This window comes from Oncorhynchus mykiss, chromosome 1 (genome assembly GCF_057628025.1).
Source record: "Oncorhynchus mykiss isolate SJ-2025 chromosome 1, ASM5762802v1, whole genome shotgun sequence".
In the NCBI taxonomy this organism is placed as follows: Eukaryota; Metazoa; Chordata; class Actinopteri; order Salmoniformes; family Salmonidae; genus Oncorhynchus; species Oncorhynchus mykiss.
This window is the reverse complement of record NC_143022.1, coordinates 40819178-40841613: the sequence shown is the minus strand read 5'-3', so window position 1 is coordinate 40841613 and position 22436 is coordinate 40819178. Positions and strand designations below refer to the sequence as shown.

General features: G+C 42.9%; 1 protein-coding gene across 4 annotated transcripts in view; it reads right to left on the bottom strand.

Moving 5' to 3' along the window:
- LOC110522396 (furin) overlaps positions 1–22436 on the bottom strand; it is a 179974-nt gene that overhangs the window by 4756 nt on the left and 152782 nt on the right. For all 4 annotated transcript variants that reach the window (XM_036977103.2, XM_036977112.2, XM_036977108.2 and 1 more), the window contains exons 8-12: positions 20222–20394; positions 5036–5248; positions 3610–3710; positions 645–748; positions 241–538 (exon numbers count right to left, since the gene is read on the bottom strand). In XM_036977103.2, the coding sequence (XP_036832998.1) occupies positions 241–538; positions 645–748; positions 3610–3710; positions 5036–5248; positions 20222–20394 (889 nt within the window). The remainder of the gene's footprint in view (positions 1–240; positions 539–644; positions 749–3609; positions 3711–5035; positions 5249–20221; positions 20395–22436) is intronic.

The window sequence follows — 22436 nt, the reverse complement described above, 5'->3', positions numbered from 1 at the left end:
ATAGATATCATAGCAACCATCCTAAACCATGAAGGGCTCTTCAAAAACAATACCTCCCAGAACGGCTGCTAAAAATACACAGCACTTCAAGCAATCATAAATTTAAAAACGACAAACACTGCACTGTGTTATTCCGTGAATATGTTTATGTTTACCCGGAGGATGGTGCATCTATCAGACTGATATGAGGTTGATGAGGTTTCCTTTGTATTTCTACAGTAGGTGTGTGTGAGGGTGTACCTGGGAGCCAGCAGGGTAGAGCGTGTCCCTAGGGGGCTGATGAGGTGTATAGCCAGGTTTCCTCTGTGGTTGTAGGAGAGAGTGAGGCGGGCCTGGACATGCTCCAGAGAGTTGACATACTCTGGTCTGCCCCAGCAGGAGTCCAATGTCTTACTGAACAGCAGCCGGCTACCTATGTCCCTCGGCTCTGAGAGCATGGTGAGGACACACTGGTGCTGTGGGCCCACGCTGGTCCAGTTCTGAGCCAGAGCCACCATGGCCCCCGCATCCAGCAGACCATACCCATACGAATGACTCACTGACAGAGACAGAAAAACCATGAGTGAAGTTCCAAAGAGTCAGAGTGTCCACTTATCATGTAGTTCAGTCAGCCAAGGCATGTCCAATGAGAGCTCTCCTGTTACCTTTGCGGCCCACTCCATTGGTCCTCCAGTCGTCAGTGCTGAGGTGGGCGGGGTGAGAGGTTCTCACCACCAAGTGCTGCATGTCCCGCCACGTCAGGTTCATACTATACAGAGAGAGAAAGATATGTACTCTTATATTAGAGATGTCCTATTAAAAGAGAGTTTATGAGACATTTCTAGAGAGAGAGAGAGAGAGAGAGAGATGTCCGTCCACATCAGGTTCATAGTTCAGACAGATAGGAAAGAAAGACATGCAACACAAAAAAGGTGGATACAAACACCACTAGAGACATGTCAATGTCAGTCACACACAGCAGTGAAATGGACGTGCACCTGGTCCATAAGGTTTTATCAGCAGTGTCCAGTAACAGCACCATAATAAAAGGCAGCCATAAAACACTGGTGTTTAATGGTGAGAGAACACAGTAACACCTTAAAGTAGTATAGCAGAGTACTGTACTGAACAGTAGCCCACGTAGAGCAGTCAGTAATGACGTCAAGCCAAGCTGCTAAAGGTTTTGTTCTTGAAGGACGCCAGGACGGGTCACCTTTCACAAAATAGAAGGGCCATATTAAACCTCTCCAGCTGATTTAGCAGGGAGCGGCAGTATGTAGGTAGGTAGAGCAGAGAGGACAAGAAGTTTAGGGAGCACATGCCTTTGGAGTGAGCGGAGAACTGGAGGCCCGCGGGCAAAGATAATCAAACCATGAATCACATGGGTTTACAGCTCAACTCGCTGCCTGCCCCGGGCCGAGGCAGAAATAGAAGCGCTAGAACTGCTCCGCAGCTTGACAGCAGAAGTGGAAGCAGCAGACTCTCACCTCAACAACCTTTCACATCCATACACTCCCTCCGTCACCATTCACGTCTCACACTCATGTGTTATTAATGGACATCCCTCCATCCACTCAATGTCACCTCGCTGGAAAAACAGCGCTCTCCCTATTAAATGATTCAATCTCCATGAATTCCATCTGCTGGAGAAATGCAGGCAGATCTGTTATTATTGCTCTCTCTCAGGAAATGCTGAGGTGATCTACACTTTGTGGAGAATTATTTGGTTTGGACATTCATTGTTTGTGAATGATAGGGTAAATTGAAGCAAACTTTCTCCCTGCATTGACAACGCCCTTCTCTGTAGCTGCAGTGGCTGGAGGGTTGCAATGACTACCAGTATTTTTTTATTTTTTTATTATTTAACTAGGCAAGTCAGTTGAGAACAAATTCTTATTTTCAATGACGGCCTAGGAACAGTGGGTTAACTGCCTGTTCAGCTCGGGGATTTGAACTTGCAACCTTTCGGTTACTAGTCCAACGCTCTAACCACTAGGCTACCCTGCCGCCCCTATGCAGTACATACAGTGCATTCGGAAAGTATTCAGACCCCTTGACTTTTTCCTTTATGAAAACCTGATCCACTTAAGCGCACAGCCATGACAATGCCAGAGTGGTTTAGGGACAAATCTCTGAATGTCCTTGAGTGGCCCAGGCAGAGCCCGGACTTGAACCCGATCGAACACCTCTGGAGAGACTTGAAAATAACTGTGCAACAATGCTCCCCATCCAATCTGACAGAGCCTCAGAGGATCTGCAGAGAAGAATGGCAGAAACTACCCAAATACATGTGTGCCAAGCTTGTAGCATCATACCCAAGACTCGAAGCTGTAATCGCTGCCAAAGGTGCTTCAACAAAGTACCGAGTAAATACTAATGTATATGTAACATTTCAGTTCGGAATTGTTTCTTTATTTGCAAAAATGTATGAAATCCATTTTTTTAATGGGGAATTGTGTGTAGATTGATGAGAAAAAACAATTTAATCAATTTTAGAATAAGGTTGTAACGTAACAAAATGTGGAAAAGGTCAAGGGGTCTGAATACTTTCCGAATGCACCGTATAATACTATACACACCTTTTGTCTTTGCCCAGTGACAGTGTTTGTGGGAGGACAGTTCGGACACATGCCAGGCATGCGCTAATGAAGATGTAGAGTGTATGAGCCTGAGGACTGACAGCTGACTGGATCTGACAGCCTATCAATAATGAGGGAGGAGATACAAAGAGATGTAGGCTACTATAGGAGTAGTCAACAGACCTGATCACTGGCTGGCTATGCCAGTCTCACAAGCAACCACACACTATTCTTTTCAGGGCAGTTGTCTTATTCTATTGAGATACTATATGTTCTACTGAGAGACTAGTTAAACAGAGGTGTTCTACTGTTCTTGGGGGGGGGGGGGCTATCCTCCTGTAGGTTTTCGCTTCTACCCCAGTTGCAACTAACCTGATTCAGCTTATCAACCAGCCAATTATAAGAATCAGGTGCGCTAGATTAGGGTTGAAGCGAAAGCCTACAGGATGGTGGTAGATCTCCAGGAACAGGGTTGGAAGAGATGTAAGGTTGACAGGTTAACAGAGATATTAGCGTGTAACTGAGATACGGATGGGGATTTGATATTATTTCACTATTCAAATAATATCATTACATTTTTTTCGGGTAAAAAAAACTAAACAAAATTAAACATGCTCTGGACCAATCAGAATGATGCGAATGCACATGGCAGAGGTAAACAGTGGACAGGATGCTTTTCTACATAGTTTTTCGCCATGATAGAACTGATTATGTTACAAAAATAGTTTCTGGTGTGTATTTTGCATAGATGTGTCAGGTCTAATTGAAACTCTGTATGCGCCCTGTAGTTGCTATTTGAAGTGGGTGGAAATAGCATACTGATGTCAGGGCAGACAAGGGCTAAACGCGCAGCAGTAGGTCAACGGGCAGTTATAAAAAAATACATTCAAAAGTTTGTTGTTTTATTAAATAAAGTATTTCAAATGCCACATTGTCAAAATAAGCCTAAAAATAAATTCTCCAAAAATGAACACTCACTCAAGTTATCGAATACTAACGACCGTTCGGATTTCCAGATAACCGCGCCCATCCCTAAACAGAGATAACTCACTTGGCCTCCAGAGCCAGGGCGATGATCCCAGCAGCCAGGGGGGCCGATGCTGACGTCCCCGTGTGGGTGTCTGTACACTTCTGTCTCAGGTCTGTGGTCACCTAGGGGAAGAGAGACAAGAAAAAATAACAGTTATATAGATTCCTACAGAAACGGGCTGATCTCACATGCAAATGGCACAACTCATTTAAACGCACTACTTATCGATGCAAAATAAAGAGTTGAGAGTATTTTGACATTGGGTGACTTCTGCCCAGGAGGGACAAAAAGATGATGGAGAAGAAAGGGGGGGGGGGGGGGCAGCAAAGTCCAGAGTGTTGTACCTGTTGTCAGAGGCAGAGTTAATGAGGCATGTCTGGAGCAATGTGAAGACACATCAGGTATGACAGGCAGAACGTTAGCTAATCAACCCACTCAGTGTGTGTGTGTCTGTGTAACTTACAAGCTACTGTATGCCCCAGAACACTGAAAATACCACGGTCTAGTGAACACATCTCTTTAGAACCACGCTGAAAAGAGATGCCGTTCATTTTAGGGTATCAAGACTGGTTCTTACAGCTTACATCACTGGAATAATGCCACAAAAGCAGAGGGTCTTCCATGAACTGAAACACCACCTGCAACTTGGTCAAACATTGTGACTGGTTATTGTCTTGTAACCGTACCGATAACAGAGTATAAACATTGCGATTGATTGCTTGTTGAGACAACAAGCAGCATGCGACTACTAAAACAGAAGTGCATTAGTTGGAGCGTTGTGCCTTCAGTTAACCACCTCAGAGTAAGACAATGACACTGCCAGACTGAGAGACGTGTTTGTTCACCTGCAGCAGCCCTCTGGTGTGTTTGGGAGGAACGCGGAGAAAGCATTGAGTTGCAGGAGGATTCATATTAGTTGTGGTCAGGGAAGAGTGGTGTATATTAGTCACTATAGTTTGGTATATTAGTCACTATAGTCATATTAGTCACTATAGTGACTATATTAGTCGCACTATATTAGTCAATAGTTTGGAATGAATCACTAGCTGTTTCAAGTGGAGTTTTACGCTGCTGTGTGTTTGTGTTTCAGTGTCAATCTGTTTCTATGAGGTTTCCTCTGATGTGTGTTGGAGCGATCCTAGAGGTGTGTGTGTGTGCGTATCAGAGGTACTTGCTAAATGTTTCTGGTTGAGGTTGAAGTGGGTGTGTGGGTGTTTCGATATGCTTCATTATTAGGAGACGGTTTTATGTTGTACTTTCTGCTTTGTTGTATGTGATAAAGATCATCCTGGACCTCGAGGGATTGCTAATGATGACTCACATCATCTGTTTCTCATTGGGGTTTCTAGACCTGAAAATGCGTGGAAGATGTGTGTTATACTGTATGTGTGTGTGTGTGTGTGTGTGTGTGTGTAAGAGAGTGTGTGTGTGTGTCAGTACTACTCACTATCTGTTTCTCATTAGGGTTCCCAGAGCTGAAGGTGGTGGCGAGGGTGGAGGAGCAGGCCTCGCTGTACCAGGGCACCATGCCATACTGGGTGGTGCTGCTGATGGACAGGGTGTAGATGCTGTTGGTGTAACCATCACAGTTACAGCTGTCCTTCTCACGACCACCGTTCCCCGACGCCCACACAAAGATGGAGCCCAGCCCGCCGCGGCCCTGGAAATGAACACATATAGGCAAGGATGACACACGGGTTTCAACACAAAAAAAAGACATACAGTATAGCACAGACGGACACACAGAGACATACAGTATAGCACAGACAGACGGACGGACGGACGGACAGATGGACAGACAGACAGAGACATACAGTATAGCACACAGACAGACATACAGAGACATACAGTGTAGCACAGACACAGAGACATACAGTATAGCACAGACAGACACAGACACACAGAGACATACAGTACAGCACAGACAGACACAGAGAGACATACAGTATAGCACAGACAGAGACAGACATACAGAGACATACAGTATAGCAGACAGACAGACACACAGACATACAGAGACATACAGATAGACATACAGAGACATACAGTATAGCACAGACAGACACACAGACAGACAGACAGTATAGCAGACAGACAGACACACAGACAGACATACAGAGACAAACAGTATAGCACACAGACACATAGACACATACAGTATAGCACACAGACAGACATACAGAGGCATACAGTATAGCACACAGACAGACATACAGAGACATACAGTATAGCACAGACATACACAGACAGACATACAGAGACAAACAGTATAGCACAGACAGACATACAGACAGACATACAGTATAGCACGCAGGGATAGATATAACACACACGCACGCTCAAGTGTGTGTATATGGAGAGATAGATGCAGATGGAGTTTGTGTGTGTGTGCGTGCATGCATCTGTATGTGTGTGAGTTTTTCAGTTGAGAGACTGATAGTGTGAAATATTGCACCAGACAAGGATGTTTACCCCTCCATCCTGTAAAAGCCTTGACATCCTTTCACTGGATGTGATATGCTGTTGTATTCTTTCTGACACACACTGCACTGCTGCCGGCATAACTCTTATTAATGCATCATGAACTATATGGTAGACTACTGCTGCGGAAAAGCCAGTTAAAAAAATGATCACTTCATCACTGAAGTTAGTTCGATCGCATCCCACAACTGTCCCAGACTGTTTGGAATATTTATTTTCCGCGCAGAATAGGTCTATTTTTGTACTATAGGGAATAGTAGATTGACATATGCTAATGCTTTTGCTGTTCGGTAGTACCTACTACTCATCTTGTTGGCTGACGAAAACTAAATGTGGACAGTTTTTCCAATATCTATTTATTTATTTAACCTTTATTTAACTAATAACAAATTCTTACTTACAATGACAGCCTACCCCAGCCAAACCATAATGCAGACGACGCTGGAACAATTGTGCGCCGCCCTATGAGAGTCCCAATCACGGCCGGTTGTGATACAGCCCGGAATCGAACCAGGGTCTGTAGTGACACCTCTAGCACTGAGGCGCAGTGCCTTAGACCGTTGCGCAACTCGGGAGGGCATGATTGTACTGGACTGGTAGGAGGAGCAGCAGCTGCATGATGATTCAGTATAATATTATCTACTGAATACACTTATATCCAACTTCTCTCCTTCTGTCATCTCCATAAGGAGGCCATTAGTCACAACTGGGCCATTCCATCATAACAATGGAAATGCAGGCATATCACAATAAAGATACACTTTGAAGCTTTTTCTTTTCAGAACCAAATATATAAGAGGAGCTACAAACTGAGGAGAAAATATCCTTCAGATGGAGAGTACAGAGAGAAAGGAGAGAAATAGAGAGTGCAGAGAGAAAGGAGAGTGGGAGAGAGAAGAGGAAGAGGGAAAACAATAGAGATGGAGAAAGACAACATTCAACAATAAAAAGGATATGGATATAGCATAGTGGCACAGTTGAACAAATATGCAGAATACGAATGGGCATTTGACATTATTTCACTGTTCGAATAATATCACATTTCTTCGGATATCCAGATAGTCAAAATTCACAATTTAAAAAAAAGTGACTCTTGTCCAGCCAGAATGATGCAAATGCCCCTGGGAGAGGTAAACACAGGACAGGCTGCTTTTCTCCGTATTTTTCCGCAAAAAGTAACAGGTCATGGTATATCCTTTAAGTAACAATGTCACAAGGAAAATCTAATTGAATTTATAACAACACTTTTTCCATGATCAAATTAGGCCTATCACCTCCCCCCCTCCAAAAAAAAATGTTACCTTTATTTAACTAGGCAAGTCAATTAAGAACAAATTCTTATTTACAATGACGTCCTACCCCAGCCAAACTCAGACAACGCTGGGCCAATTGTGCGCCGCCCCATGGGACTCCCAATCACGGCCGGATGTGATACAGCCTGGATTTGAACCAGGGACTGTAGTGACACCTCTTGCACTGAGATGCAGTGCCTTAGACCGCTGCACCTCTCGGAAGCCCACTAAGTAATCGAATACTAATGTCCGTTCGGATATCCGTGCTCATCCCTAATGGAGAAACAGAGGGATTGATTGAAAATGTGAAAGAGGTTGCATAAAAGAGCAGGGGCAAGAAAGAGATATGACGGGGAGGAGGGACTAGATAGGCACACACTGTGTTGTGCCTCAACTCCAGCTGAGACTGAGATGAGAAACAGTGGAGGTGGGCGTGGGAGTGCCAACGACATGAACAAAACAAATCGTATCTCACACATGCATTACAGTACTGCTTAGAGAATGCGCCCACAGTCTTTATGGATCTAAAGAAGTGCTGTGAGAATGTTATTTCCCAATCCCTATCCCCTGTAGAGGGTTTGTCCCAGCATGTGACTCAGTGGGACTCTCCTGCTCTCTTCCAGCTCACCAGTCCTGATACCTTAAAAAGAAGACCATCTCTTTTCAGCATGGTTCTACTGATGCATTGCTTTGTTTTCTTGTGGATTAAATCTAAATCAACAGGTATTCAGTTCATTATGGGAATCTTTTCAGTAAAACAGAAAATGTCCTGTTTTGCTGCAGGCTATTATTTTCTTTCCATCGGTCCATTATCCTAGGAGTGTTAGATGTGAGATTTTTGTTATATGAATCATATTTCTGACATTGAAACTCCCTCTCCCCACATTCTTACAGCGATGGCTATCCTCTATTCCCTTCCTATCTAAATCTAACTCTGTGTCAGCGATTTTGCTCCCAATTCTCCTCTGCCATTTGTCATTGCAGATTTGTTTCAAGTTTCAAAGTTTATTGGCCACGTGCACAACAGGTGTTGCGGAAATCCAAGATGGCGTAGCAGTCAGATGTATTAGTCGTTCGTCTTGTCGTGTCCCATGTATATATATTTTTATATATTTTCTTCGCATATCTTTTTATATTTTTCTAAACCCTTACTTCAAAATACTCTCCTGCAACCCACCTCACCCAATGTGGTGTGGACCTGCTTTTTCTCTAACATATTTTTCTTTGCCTCTTACTGGAATATCTCCAACATAAACTAGCCAGCTAACTAGCCAGCTAACGGTCATCAGCTAACCTCTAGCTCGGAAAGCTCTCGCCAGTTTGTACAACGCAATTCAACCAGAGCATACCAGACTTATTTTTCTCTCCATATCCCCAGATTCCTATCGCAAGCTCTGAACCTAATCACCTTCCGACCTTCGCAGCTAACGTCCCCTGAATGCTAGCTGTCTAGAGCACAACGGACTGTTGGCTTACGAGGCCCATCGAATACATTCCAAAGCCACTAGCTAGCAGTCAGCTATCCTTTGCTAGCAGTCATCCGCTACCTTTATCCCAGACAACTCTCGCCAGTCTGTACAGCGTGACTCAAACCAAAGCTAGTCGAACTTATTCTTCTCGATATCTCCGGATTCCCACCGCAAGCTCTGAACCAATTTTTTTATTTAAAAAAAAAACATTTTTATTATGATATTTTTATATATTTTTTTTCCACCTGGAATTATAGCAGCTAACGACCCCTGAACGCACAGCCGCTAATCTGCGGCCTGCTAGCTATCTAAAGCACATTGGACTGCTGGCTTAAGAGGCCCTTCGGACATATTACTTCGGCCACTATACATATTTTGCCAATTGGCCTGGTTTGCCACACGGAGCCCTGCTGATCCGTCCGCTGATGTAACTGCACGAGGGGGCCACAACAGACTTCCCTCCGTCGCGTCATCCCTCTAAGGCCTTTCTGTTAGCCTGCTAGCCCCGTGCCGCTAGCTGCCTGAAGCCACGCACTGGACTTGATATGATCACCCGGCTATGCATGCCTTTCCCTAACGTCATCATGCCATGTCGATTGCTGTCCTGGTTTGTAACTATTGTTTTATTTCATTGTAGAGCCTCTAGCACTGCTCAACATGCCTTGCCTAACAATTTAGTTCCACCCCCCACACACGCAGTGACATCACCTGGTTTAAATGCTATTTCTAGAGACAATATCTCTTTCATTATCACTATATGCACAGGTTTACCCCCACTGTATTCACATCCTACTATACCTTTGTTTGTACATTATGCCTTGAATATATTCTACCGTGCCCAGAAATCTGCTCCTTTTACTCTCTGTTTTGAACGTACTAGGAGTCCAGTTCTGTTAGCCTTTAGCCGTACCCATATCCTACTCCTCCTCTGTTCCTCTGGTGATGTAGAGGTTACTCCAGGCCCTGCAGTGTCTACCTCCACTCCCATCCCCCAGGCTCTCTCATTTGTTGACTTCTGCAACCGTAAAAGCCTTGGTTTCATGCATGTTAACATTAGAAGCCTCCTCCCTAAGTTTGTTTTATTCACTGCCCTAGCACACTCCACCAATCCGGATGTCCTAGCCGTGTCTGAATCCTGGCTTAGGAAGACCACCAAAAACCTTGACATTTCCATTCCTAACTATAACATTTTCCGACAAGATAGAACTGCCAAAGGGGGCGGTGTTGCAATTTACTGCAAAGATAGCCTGCGGAGTTCTGTCTTACTATCCAGGTCTGTACCCAAACAATTTGAGTTTCTACTTCTAAAAAATAACCTTTCCAGAAACAAGTCTCTCACCGTTGCCACCTGCTATAGACCACCCTCTGCCCCCAGCTGTGCCCTCGACACCATATGTGATTTGATTGCATCCCATCTATCTTCTGAGCTCGTGCTGCTAGGTGACCTAAACTGGGACATGTTTAACACCACGGCCATCCTACAATCTAAGGTTGATGCCCTCAATCTCACACAATTTATCAATGAACCTACCAGATATAACCCCAAATCCGTAAACACGGGCACCCTCGTAGATATCATCCTAACTAACTCACCCCCCAAATACACCTCTGCTGTTTTCAAACAAGATCTCAGCCATCACTGCCTCATTGCCTGCATCCGTAATGGGTCTGCGAGCAAACAACCACCCCTCATCACTGTCAAACGCTCCCTGAAACACTTCTGCGAGCAGGCCTTTCTAATCGGCCTGGCCGGGGTATCCTGGAACGACATTGGCCTCATCCCGACAGTAGAGGATGCTTGGTTATTCTTTAAAAGTGCCTTCCTCACCATCTTAAATAGGCATGCCCCATTCAAAAAATTTAGAACCAGGAATAGCTATAGCCCTTGGTTCACTCCAGACCTGTCTGCCCTTGACCAGCACAAAAACATCCTGTGGCGTTCTGCATTAGCATTGAATAGCCCCCGTGATATGCAACTTTTCAGGGAAGTTAATAACTAATATACACAGGCAGTTAGGAAAGCTAAGGCTAGCTTTTTTAAACATAAATTTGCATCCTGCAGTACAAACTCAAAAAGGTTCTGGGACACTGTAAAGTCCATGAAGAATAAGAGCACCTCATCCCAGCTACCCACTACTCTGAGGCTAGGAAACACTGTTACAACCGACAAATCCACTATAATTGAGAATTTCACCATCACCATTTCTTCTTCACCCATATCAAGATAGCTGATGTTCTGAAACAGCTGCAAAATCTGGACTCCTACAAATCAGCCGGGCTAGACAATCTGGACCCTCTCTTTCTTAAATTATCTGCAGAAATTGTTGCAACCCCTATTACTAGCCTGTTCAACCTCTCTTTCGTATTGTCTGAGATTCCCACATATTGGAAAGCTGCCGCAGTCATCCCCCTTTTCAAAGGGGGAGACACTCTAGACCCAAACTGCTACAGACCTATATCTATCCTACCCTGCATCTCTAAGGTCTTCGAAAGCCAAGTAAACAAACAGATTACTGACCATTTTGAATCACATCGTACCTTCTCCGCTATGCAATCTGGTTTCCGATCTGGTCATGGGTGCACCTCAGCCACGCTCAAGGTCCTTAACGATATCATAACCGCCATCGATAAGAGACATTACTGTGCAGCTGTATTCATCAACCTGGCCAAGACTTTCGACTCTGTCAATCACCACATTCTTATTGGCAGACTCAACAGCCTTGGTTTCTCAAATGATTGCCTCGCCTGGTTCACCAACTACTTCTCTGATAGAGCTCAGTGTGTCAAATCGGAGGGCCTGTTGTCTGGACCTCTGGCAGTCTCTATGGGGGTGCCACAGGGTTCAATTCTCGGGCCGACTCTCTTCTCTGTATACATCAATGATGTCGCTCTTGCTGCTGGTGATTCTCTAATCCACCTCTACGCAGATGACACCATTCTGTATACTTCTGGCCCTTCCTTGAACACTGTGTTAACTAACCTCCAGACGAGCTTCAATGCCATACAACTCTCCTTCCGTGGCCTCCAACTGCTCTTAAAACGCAAATAAAACTGAATGCATGCTATTCAACAGATCATTGCCCGCACCTGCCTGCCCATCCAGCATCACTACTCTGGACGGCTCTGACTTAGAATATGTGGATAACTACAAATACCTAGGTGTCTGGCTAGACTGTAAACTCTCCTTCCAGACTCACATTAAGCATCTCTAATCCAAAATTAAATCTAGAATTGGCTTCCTATTTCGCAACAAAGCTTCCCTCACTCATGCTGCCAAACATACCCTCGTAAAACTGACCATCCTACCGATCCTTGACTTCGGCGATGTCATCCAGCAAACTGGATGTAGTCTATCACAGTGCCATCCGTTTTGTCACCAAAGCCCCATATACTACCCACCACTGCGACCTGTACACTCTCGTTGGCTGGCCCTCGCTTCATACTCGTCGCCAAACCCACTGGCTACAGGTTATCTACAAGTCTCTGCTAGGTAAAGCCCCGCCCTATCTCAGCTCGCTGGTCACCATAGCAGCACCTACTCGTAGCACACGCTCCAGCAGGTATATCTCACTGGTCACCCCCAAAGCCAATTCCTCCTTTGGTCGCCTTTCCTTCCAGTTCTCTGCTGCCACTGACTGGAATGAACTGCAAAAATCACTGAAGCTGGAGATTCCCATCTCCCTCACTAGCTTTAAGAACCAGCTGTCAGAGCAGCTCACAGATCACTGCACCAGTTCATAGCCCATCTGTATACCTCATTCCCATACTGTATTTATTTATTTTGCTCCTTTTGCACCACTGTATCTCTACTTGCACATCCATCTTTTGCACATCTACCATTCAAGTGTTTAATTGCCATATTGTAATTACTTCGCCACCATGGCCTATTTATTGCCTTAACTCCCTTATTTGACCTTATTTGCACTCACTGTATATATACTTTTTTTTCTACTGTATTATTGACTGTATGTTTTGTTACATCCATGTGTAACTCTGTGTTGTTGTATGTGTCGAACTGCTATGCTTTATCTTGGCCAGGTCGCAGTTGCAAATGAGAACTTGTTCTCAACTATCTTACCTGGTTAAATAAAGGTGAAAAATAAATAAATAAAAGGTGTAAAACAGTGCAGTGAAATTCTTACCTTGAGAGCTCTTTCCCAAAAATAGTGATAATAATAATAATAATAGAAATAATAGAAAATAGTATAAAAAAATAAAAACACACAAGAACTACGATGAGAGTTAAAGAAACACGATAATGCAAGTATATACAGGTCAGTGCCAGTACCTTATTTTTTATTCAATGTGCAGGGGTACTGGAATGGTTGAAGAGGGTTTATACATAAAAAGTGACTAGTAGAAGGATATACATTTAAACAGGGCTGAAAGGTAGCTAGTAGAAGGATATGCATGTAAACAGGGCTGAAAGGTGACTAATAGAAGGATATACATGTAAACAGGGCTGAAAGGTGACTGGTAGTAGGATATACATGTAAACAGGGCTGAAAGGTGACTAGTAGAAGGATATGCATGTAAACAGGGCTGAAATGTGACTGGTAGAAGGATATACATGTAAACAGGGCTGAAAGGTGACTAGTAGAAGGATATGCATGTAAACAGGGCTGAAAGGTGACTAGTAGAAGGATATACATGTAAACAGGGCTGAAATGTGACTGGTAGAGGGATATACATGTAAACAGGGCTGAAAGGTGACTGGTAGTAGGATATACATGTAAACATGGCTGAAAGGTGACTGGTAGTAGGATATACATGTAAACAGGGCTAAAAGGTGACTAATAGAAGGATATACATGTAAACAGGGCCGAAAGGTGACTGGTAGTAGGATATGCATGTAAACATGGCTGAAAGGTGACTAGTAGAAGGATAAGCATGTAAACAGGGATGAAAGGTGACTAATAGAAGGATATGCATGTAAACAGGGATGAACGGTGACTAATAGAAGGATATGCATGTAAACAGGGCTGAAAGGTGACTGGTAGTAGGATATGCATGTAAACAGGGCTGAAAGGTGACTAGTAGAAGGATAAGCATGTAAACAGGGATGAAAGGTGACTAATAGAAGGATATGCATGTAAACAGGGCTGAAAGGTGACTGGTAGTAGGATATGCATGTAAACAGGGATGAAAGGTGACTAATAGAAGGATATGCATGTAAACAGGGCTGAAAGGTGACTGGTAGTAGGATATGCATGTAAACAGGGCTGAAAGGTGACTGGTAGCAGGAATATACACTGACACCTCCCTATTATTGAGTTGCACCCCCTTTTGCCCTCAAAACAGCCTCAATTCATCGAGGCATGGACTCTACAAGGTGTTGAAAGCATGCTGGTTTTGGAAGCCTCAACATGCTGGATCATGTTGACTCCAATGCCACAGTTGTGTCATGTTGGCTGGGTGTCCTTTGGGTGGTGGACCATTCTTGATACACATGGGAAACTGTTGAGTGTGAAAAACCAGTAGTGTTGCAGACCTTGACACACTCAAACCGGTGCATCCCGGAGTGGCCTCTTCACTGTTGACGTTGAGACTGGTGTTTTGCGGGTACTATTTAATGAAGCTGACAGTTAAGGACTTCTGAGGCGTCTGTTTCTCAAACTAGACACTAATGTACTTGTCCTCTTGCTCAGTTGTGCTCTGGAGGCCTCCCACTACTCTTTCTATTCTGGTTAGAGCCAGTTTGTGCTATTCTGTGAATGGAGTAGTACACAGCGTTGTACCAGATCTTCAGTTTCTTGGCAATTTCTCGCATGGAATAGCCTTAATTTCTCAGAACAAAAATAGACTGACAAGTTTCAGAAGAAAGTTATTTGTTTCTGGCCATTTTGAACCTGTAATAGAACCCACAAATGCTGATGCTCCAGATACTCAACTGGTCTAAAGAAGGCCAGTTTTATTGCTTCTTTAAATCAGCACAACAGTTTTCAGCTGTGCTGACATAATTGCAAAAGGGTTTTCTAATGATCAATTAGCCTTTTAAATTATAAACTTGGATTAGCTAACACAACGTGCCATTAGAACACAGATAGTTGCTGATAATGGGCCTCTGTACCCCTATGTAGATATTCTATAAAAACTCTGCCGCTTCCAGCTACAACAGTCATTTACAACATTAACAATGTCTACACTGTATTTCTGATCAATTTGATGTTATTTTAATGGACAAAAAAATGTGCTTTTCTTTCAAAAACAAGGACATTTTTAAGTGACCTCAAACTTTTGAACGGTAGTGTAGGTATTCCTCTTGTCCACGTGTGAGAAGGTAGTGTGGAGTGCATTGTCAGTTGATCTGTTGGGGCGGTATGCAAATTGAAGTGGGTCCAGGGTGTCTGGGATGATGGAGATGATGTGTTCTTGGGCACAGGAATGATGCTGGTCAGGGTAAAACAAGTAGGGATTACAGACGGGGGCAATGAGAGATTGAAAATTACAGTGAAGATGCCTGCCAGCTGGTCTGTGCATGCTCTAAGAATGCCCCCTGGAATACCGTATAACCCCGTGGCCTTGGAGAGTGTTGACCAGATTAAAAACTTTACTCATGTCGGCCTTGGAGAGCGAGATCACCCAGTCCTCTGGGACGGTAGGGGCCCTTGTGCACAGCTCGAATAAATGTATTGCGTTCGACTGGTAGGGAGGCATCATGGCTAGGTCTACCTTTGTAATCCATAATGGACCGTAGCCCTTGCCACACGCGTCGAGCATCGGTGCCGGTATAATAGGATTCCACCTCGTTCCTATATTGTTATTTTGCCTGTTTGATGGCTCTGTGGAGGTCGTAGCGGGACTTCTTGTACGTGTTCGTGTCCTTAGCCGTAGGCTCGTGGTTGGCTGCAATAGCCCTGTGTGCGGTAGCTCTGTCCTTTAGTTTAGCACATATGTCAGTGTTAATCCAGTGCTTTTGATTGGGGAAGCAGTGAATCTTCACTGTGGGGACAACGTCTGCAATGTATTTCCTGATGAAGCACGAGACGGAGGTGGTTAGCGCGTCGATGGTATCAGCAGGAAACACATATTCCAGTCAGCGCTAGCAAAGCAGTCCTGCAACATAGCCTCTGAACCTGTAAGCAGGATGCAGGAGTATAGAGACATGATCTGATTTGCCAAAGGGGGGACGGGGGAGGGTCTTGTATGCTTGTTTGTGGGTTGAGTAACAGTGGTCTAGGACTTTATCAGCCCCAGTGGAGAAGGAGATGTGTTGATACGTTTTTTTTTGTTTTTTATTGCACCTTTATTTAACAAGGTAGGCCAGTTGAGAACAAGTTTTCATTTACAACTGTGACCTGGCCAAGATAAAGCAAAGCAGTGATTGGTAAGCAGCTCAGACAGCTGATGCTTAAAGTTAGAGTATAAGACTCCAGCTTCAGAGATTTTTAAAATTTGTTCCAGTCATTGGCAGCAGAGAACTGGAAGGCGGCCAAAGGAAGTGTTAGCTTTGGGGATGATCAGTGCAATATACCTGCTGGAGCACGTGCTACGGGTGGGCATCACGTGTCTTAGTAACGTGGAATTAAAATTGCCAGCAAAAAGAAAAGCAGCCTCTGGGTGAATGGTTTCCTGCTTGTTTATTGCCTCGTACAATTCATTAAGTGCCAGCTTGTTGTTGTTGTCCTGAGGTGGAATATATTCAGCAGTCACGATAACAAAGAAAACCCTTCTACCCAACCCTTCTACCTCTCGGGAGGTAGAAGGGTCGGTATTTGATCATCAGGTATTCCAAGACGGGTGAACAATAAGTAGAAACTTCCACTGCGCTAGAGTCTGCACCAAGGGTTGGAACCGGTTCAGGGAACAGAACTGAAAAATAACAAAATGATTTGAGGAACAGAACCCGAACTTAAAGTGATCTATACTGTTCCGGAACAGAACTTATTTTTAAAGCATGGGAACCGGTTAATAATGTTATTTTAAGTTCAAGAATTTTAAAAATGTAGTCCCACAAAAGTCACAACAAAGCGCCTATGCAAAGCCCTAACTCTGTCACTCAAACTTATTCCAGCGTCTGCCTGCCAGCTGGAAATCTTTGCCAGAGGGTGTGCGTGTGTGTGTAGGCTGGGATTACACGAGATCTGAATGACATGGGTAATGTATTGGGTGTTCTGTAAACTCGTCCCCAGGCTCAATTGCTACTGCATATAAAGACTGGAAACACTGTGCAACAAAATAGGACTTGAAAGGGGCGTGGGTAGAGAGAGAGCCTGCCACAGCTGTATTAAAATTCCGAAAATCGTCAATCAAAATAAATGTTCTATCACAGTGGCAATTTTATTTTTGGGTAGCCCAATTGATTCTGAGTTCAGATATATAAAGTTGTGTGAAAACTATTTCAAGATGCATACTTTCCGATATCCCGAACTCACCTCCTTGTTTAGCCTAAATCACTTGCGCTGCTCGCACTTTGAAACCCAGAGTTCAAGTTCAACTTTCAACTTTTATTTGTCACATGGACATGTACAGTGAAATGCTAACTTTCAAGCCCCACCCAACAGTGCAGTATTCAATATCAAAATATTATAACTAATAAAAAATAACATGAGCAATTTGGAATAAGTGAGGAAGCTACAGCGCATTCAGAAAGTAAGACAGAAAGTTCAGACCCCTTGACATTTTACATTTTTGTTACGTTACAGCCTTATTTTTCCCCCTCATCATTATATACACAATACCCCATAATCGCAAAGCAAAAAAACAAGTAAAGAAAATGTAAAACAAAAAAAACAAAGAATGTCACATTCAAACCCTTCACTCAGGACATTGTTGAAGTACCTATGGCAGCGATTATAGCCTTGAGTCTTCATGGTTATGACGCTACAGGCTTGGCACAACTGTATTTGGGGAGTTCCTCTGCAGATCCTCTCAAGCTTTGTCAGGTTGAATGGGAAGTGTCGCTGCACTCAACTTTTTTATTTTTGAACCTTTATTTAAGAACAAATTCTTATTTTCAATGACGGCCTAGGAACAGTGAGATAAAATGTGTAGTTTTGTCACACAACCCTGCCACAGATCTCTCAAGTTTGGCATGCTGACGGCAGGAATGTCCACCAGAGCTGTTGCCAGAGATTTGAAAGTTAATTTCATCCCATAAGCCGCCTCCAATGTTATATTAGAGAAATTGGCAGTACGTCCAACTGACCTCACAACCACAGACCACATGTAACCACGCAAGCCTAGGACCTCCACATCCGGCTTCTTCACCTGCGGGATTGTCTGAGACCAGCCACTCAGACAGCTAATGAAACTGAGGAGTATGTATGTCTGTAATAACGCCCATTTGTGGGAAAAAAACGAATTCCAATTGGCTGGGACTGGCTCCCCAGTAGGTGGGTCTGGCTCCCAAGAGGATGGCTGGCCACTGCCCAGTAATGTGAAATTCATAGATTAGGGCCAAATTCATTTATTTCAATTCATTGATTTCCTTATATGAACTTTAACTCAGTAAAATCATTGAAATTGTTGCGTGTTGCATTTATATTTTTGTTCAGTATACATTTGGAAAAAAGTCTAATGAACCATTTCATATACACCATCACATTAAATGCATTATTTATTTTGGTCAGGTCTAAAGAAACATAATATGAAGAAAAAGTATTTAAGAGGAACATAATGAGTTGGCCTATGTTATCTACCGTAGGCTGTAGGTTTGTTAATTTAGCTGAAAAGATATGCTTATAAGTCCCCATGACACTAATTTATTTTATAATAATAATAAGAATATAATTTAACTTAGCTGAATAAAATAGAAAGGATATTTTTCCCATTATGGAGCGAGAGCGCATATGAAGTGGCTATGTTGAGCGTAAAAGTGGTCATTTGAAACAGGTCCTATATGCTAGATTTAGAGTTATTTGGCAACTTGTGAATGATACAAACCTTAGAATGTCTTAGAAATCAAAACATATATGGGCTGCACGATGTGACTATAGACTATTGATGATTTGAGAAAGTATTAAAAAAAAGCTTGCGCTCCGTTTCTTGCCTCAGGCTGCACAGCTGTTCTCTCATCAAGTGATCATATTTTCACCCATCAGACTACTCTCAATTTAATCTTGTTTTTACTAATATGTCAAAATAGTTTAGATTTAGAATGGCCCATTATGAAACGGACAGAAACAGGGGGAAAAAATCTGTATGCACTGGAATAGCGAATGAAGCTGCACGGTTTCCCATCGGTCTGTTTTGTAGGCTACTTCAGGTTTATAGTGGAGCATGTTCTTAATATGAGCAGCTGAAAAATAATTATTATAAAACTTATTTCAATCCATGCATCAACCACTGTTTGGGGAGCATGCTCTCGTTGCCCAACAGGTGATATTCCGTCCAATCTCTGTATGCCATGGCCTCTCCAACATCGATAGTAACATATTTACGCACCTAAACATATTTCACTAAACTGTTGACAGCCTATCTGCGCGCTTGATAAAGGAGTAAAGCAGAAAGAGGAGGAGATGGAAACGCATAGTGGCAAGATATTCTGCTGAAGGTAATGTGTCACCCAATGAAATATAAAAAGGCTATTCAAAATCAAATTCACTAATTGTAGGCTAACTGTAAGCCGCCCTGCACAATCAATGAACCAACAGCCTCGCCGTGGACTATACAAAATGGATAGACATTTTGGAGTAGGATAAGGTAACCAGCCTATCCAATATGCATAATAATACAGTCCACACTCAAAGGCCATTACTAGAATTTGTTTAATTTTTGAGTATAGGCTAGACCAACTATGTACCAAAGACATCGTAAAACAGTTTTGTTTTTTTATATATCTTTCTGCCATGTGTAATATGCAGTACAGCTATGTACTGTATAATGGGCACAATCATACTTTTTATATTTATAAAAAAAATGGGGGGGGGGGGGGGGGGGTTTAGGCTCATAAACTCTAATCTGCTCATGGGAGTCTTGAATTAATCATCAATTTAGAAAGTGCTGTCCATTTCGTTGTGTTAGGCTTTGAAACAACACCCACAACAACCATGTTTTACACTGTTTCAACCTGCTGTTGAACTTCTTTCTTCAAATTGATCATCACATTGAGGTGAGTTGTAAAAGTATGATAGGCCTACTGTTTTGATGATAAGTGTTTGATGTGAATTTCGATTGCATTTGCATTGATGTCAGAGCGGTTGAGAGACAATAGAGCCCTGAGTACCAGGCCATTAACGACCTAATGGTCATTAGCAAGTTGGGTACTACCAAAGCATGTCCAGAGTGCATAAAAGGAGATTACCGTGACTCAGGGGTCACATAGAATATTTCTGCGGTCACGACTCATGAATGCTGGTGTGGCAATAATAAGGTCATCGCAACAACCCTAGGTAGGTATGCATCATAAACCATGTGTGCTCCAGTAATGAATTAGCTCCACTGACTGACCTCAGTGACTCCTCGGAGGAATGCCTCCTTGGCCAGCTTGGCGGGGCCGTCTACCGTCTTCCCATCATCCTCTGGGCCCCAGCTGGCGCTGTAGATGTGGATGTGCTGCGAGTTGAGGCTGAGGGAGTGGGCCTCCACCACATCTGTCACTTCTCCATCCAGCATACGCACACCTGAACACACACACGCAAGGTCAGTACACAGATCGAGAGAAAGAGACAGGTGAAATCAGAGGTAAAATAAAGTAGATAGACAGGTAGGGTGAGACAAAGGGAGAATGAGAGGTGACAGAAAGAGAGAGACAGAGGAACATTGTGTCAGAGAGACAGCATGAGCGGTGAAGAGGTAGGGTGCTATAAACATGATGCAGTTGGGATACAAAGCCTTTTGTGTCTGGCTGTCATATTGACAAACACACTGGGGAGACAAAGGGCTTATGAGCCTGTCACTCTGTCAGATGTGATGAGCAATTGTACTCTCAGACACAAGCATGCAGAAGTGTGCTCACTTACTCGCACGCACACACTTTTTACTGTTGTAGCTATAAAAAGCACAGCTGGCCATTAAAACAAGAGTCAATACCTTCTCCTTCATTAAACAACCAGGTAGGAAAACATACATCTCACAAACAACACAAGATGGGCAGAACATTCCTTCTGACGAACAAGTGCGGGAGGGTTTTACGGTGCCTCAAACAGTGTCTGTGACCTGAGGGAAACCAACTGGCCCAGTAGCAGGGTCATTCATTGAAATGAGTGCCTTACTTTTTTAAGTAGAAATTGTGCACCAATATTGAATTTTAAAAGCCAGTTATATTAAATAAAGTTCCCTTTAATATAGACCACATAGAGAATTCAAAAAATCCAAATTTGTATATGAATAAAGACTTGCTAAATTGGCAAAATTATGCATTTTGACATGTCCCTCTGTATCCACTGTGACTTCTAGGAAGATTTTAACTGCAAAATGTCTCCAAGTTTTCACCATCATCGTAAAGCCTTTGTTGCTTTGGCAATATCATTTCTGAAGATTATTATTTATTTAATGTGATTAGTAATTCATTTATGTGAACTCTCGTTTTAATATGGTGAAACTATTCATTTTTAAATATTTTTTTCAAATGAAATATTGAACATCTAATAGTCAAAACATAGCGTAAAAGCAGGTGTTTTTGTCCATTTCCTGGTGATTTGTGGCAGGAAGGCTAGAAATGTTTTAACAATATATTGCATTCAATAGCCCCTACCTGCTGCACATATTAAGCTTCCATTCCCCCTGTCACAGGGGGATTCATGGCTGATTTAAGATGAAATCATCAACCCTGTACTTTAATTGACACTCAATAGGCACTTACTAGGGATGTGCATCTTACCCTTTCAAGACGATTCTAATCTAGATGCAGTGCCTTCAGAAAGTAGTCACACCCCTTGAAGTTTCCACATTTTGTTGTATTACAGCCTGAATTTAAAATGTATTAAATTGAGATTGTGTTACTGGCCTACACACAATACCACAGTGCAAAAGTGGAAATATGTTTTTAGAAATGTTACAAATGAATTAAAAATGAAAAGCCGAAATGTCTTTAGTCAATAAGTATTCTACCCCTTTGTTATGGCAAGCTTAAATAAGTTCAGGGGTAAAGATGTGCTTGACAAGACACATCCAGTTGAAGTCGGAAGTTTACATACACTTTAGCCAAATGCATTCAAACTCAGTTTTCACAATTCCTGACATTTAATCCTAGTAAAAATTCCCAGTCTTAGGTCACTTAGGATCACCACTTTATTTTAAGAATGTAAAATGTCAGAATAATAGTAGAGAGAATTATATATTTCAGTTTTTATTTCTTTCATCACATTCCCAGTGGGTCAGACGTTTACATACACTCAATTAGTATTTGGTAGCATTGCCTTTAAATTGTTTAACTTGGGTCAAATGTTTTGGGTAGCCTTCCACAAGCTTCCCACAATAAGTTGAGTGAATTTTGGCCCATTCCTCCTGACAGAACTGGTGTAACTGAGTCAGGTTTGTAAGCCTCCTTGCTCGCACAAACTTTTTCATTTCTGCCCACAAATGTTCTATAAGATTGAGGTCAGGGCTTTGTGATGGCCACTCCAATACCTTGACTTTGTTGTCCTTAAGACATTTTTCCACAACTTTGGAAGTATGCTTGGGGTCATTGTCCATTTGGAAGACCCGTTTGCGACCAAGCTTT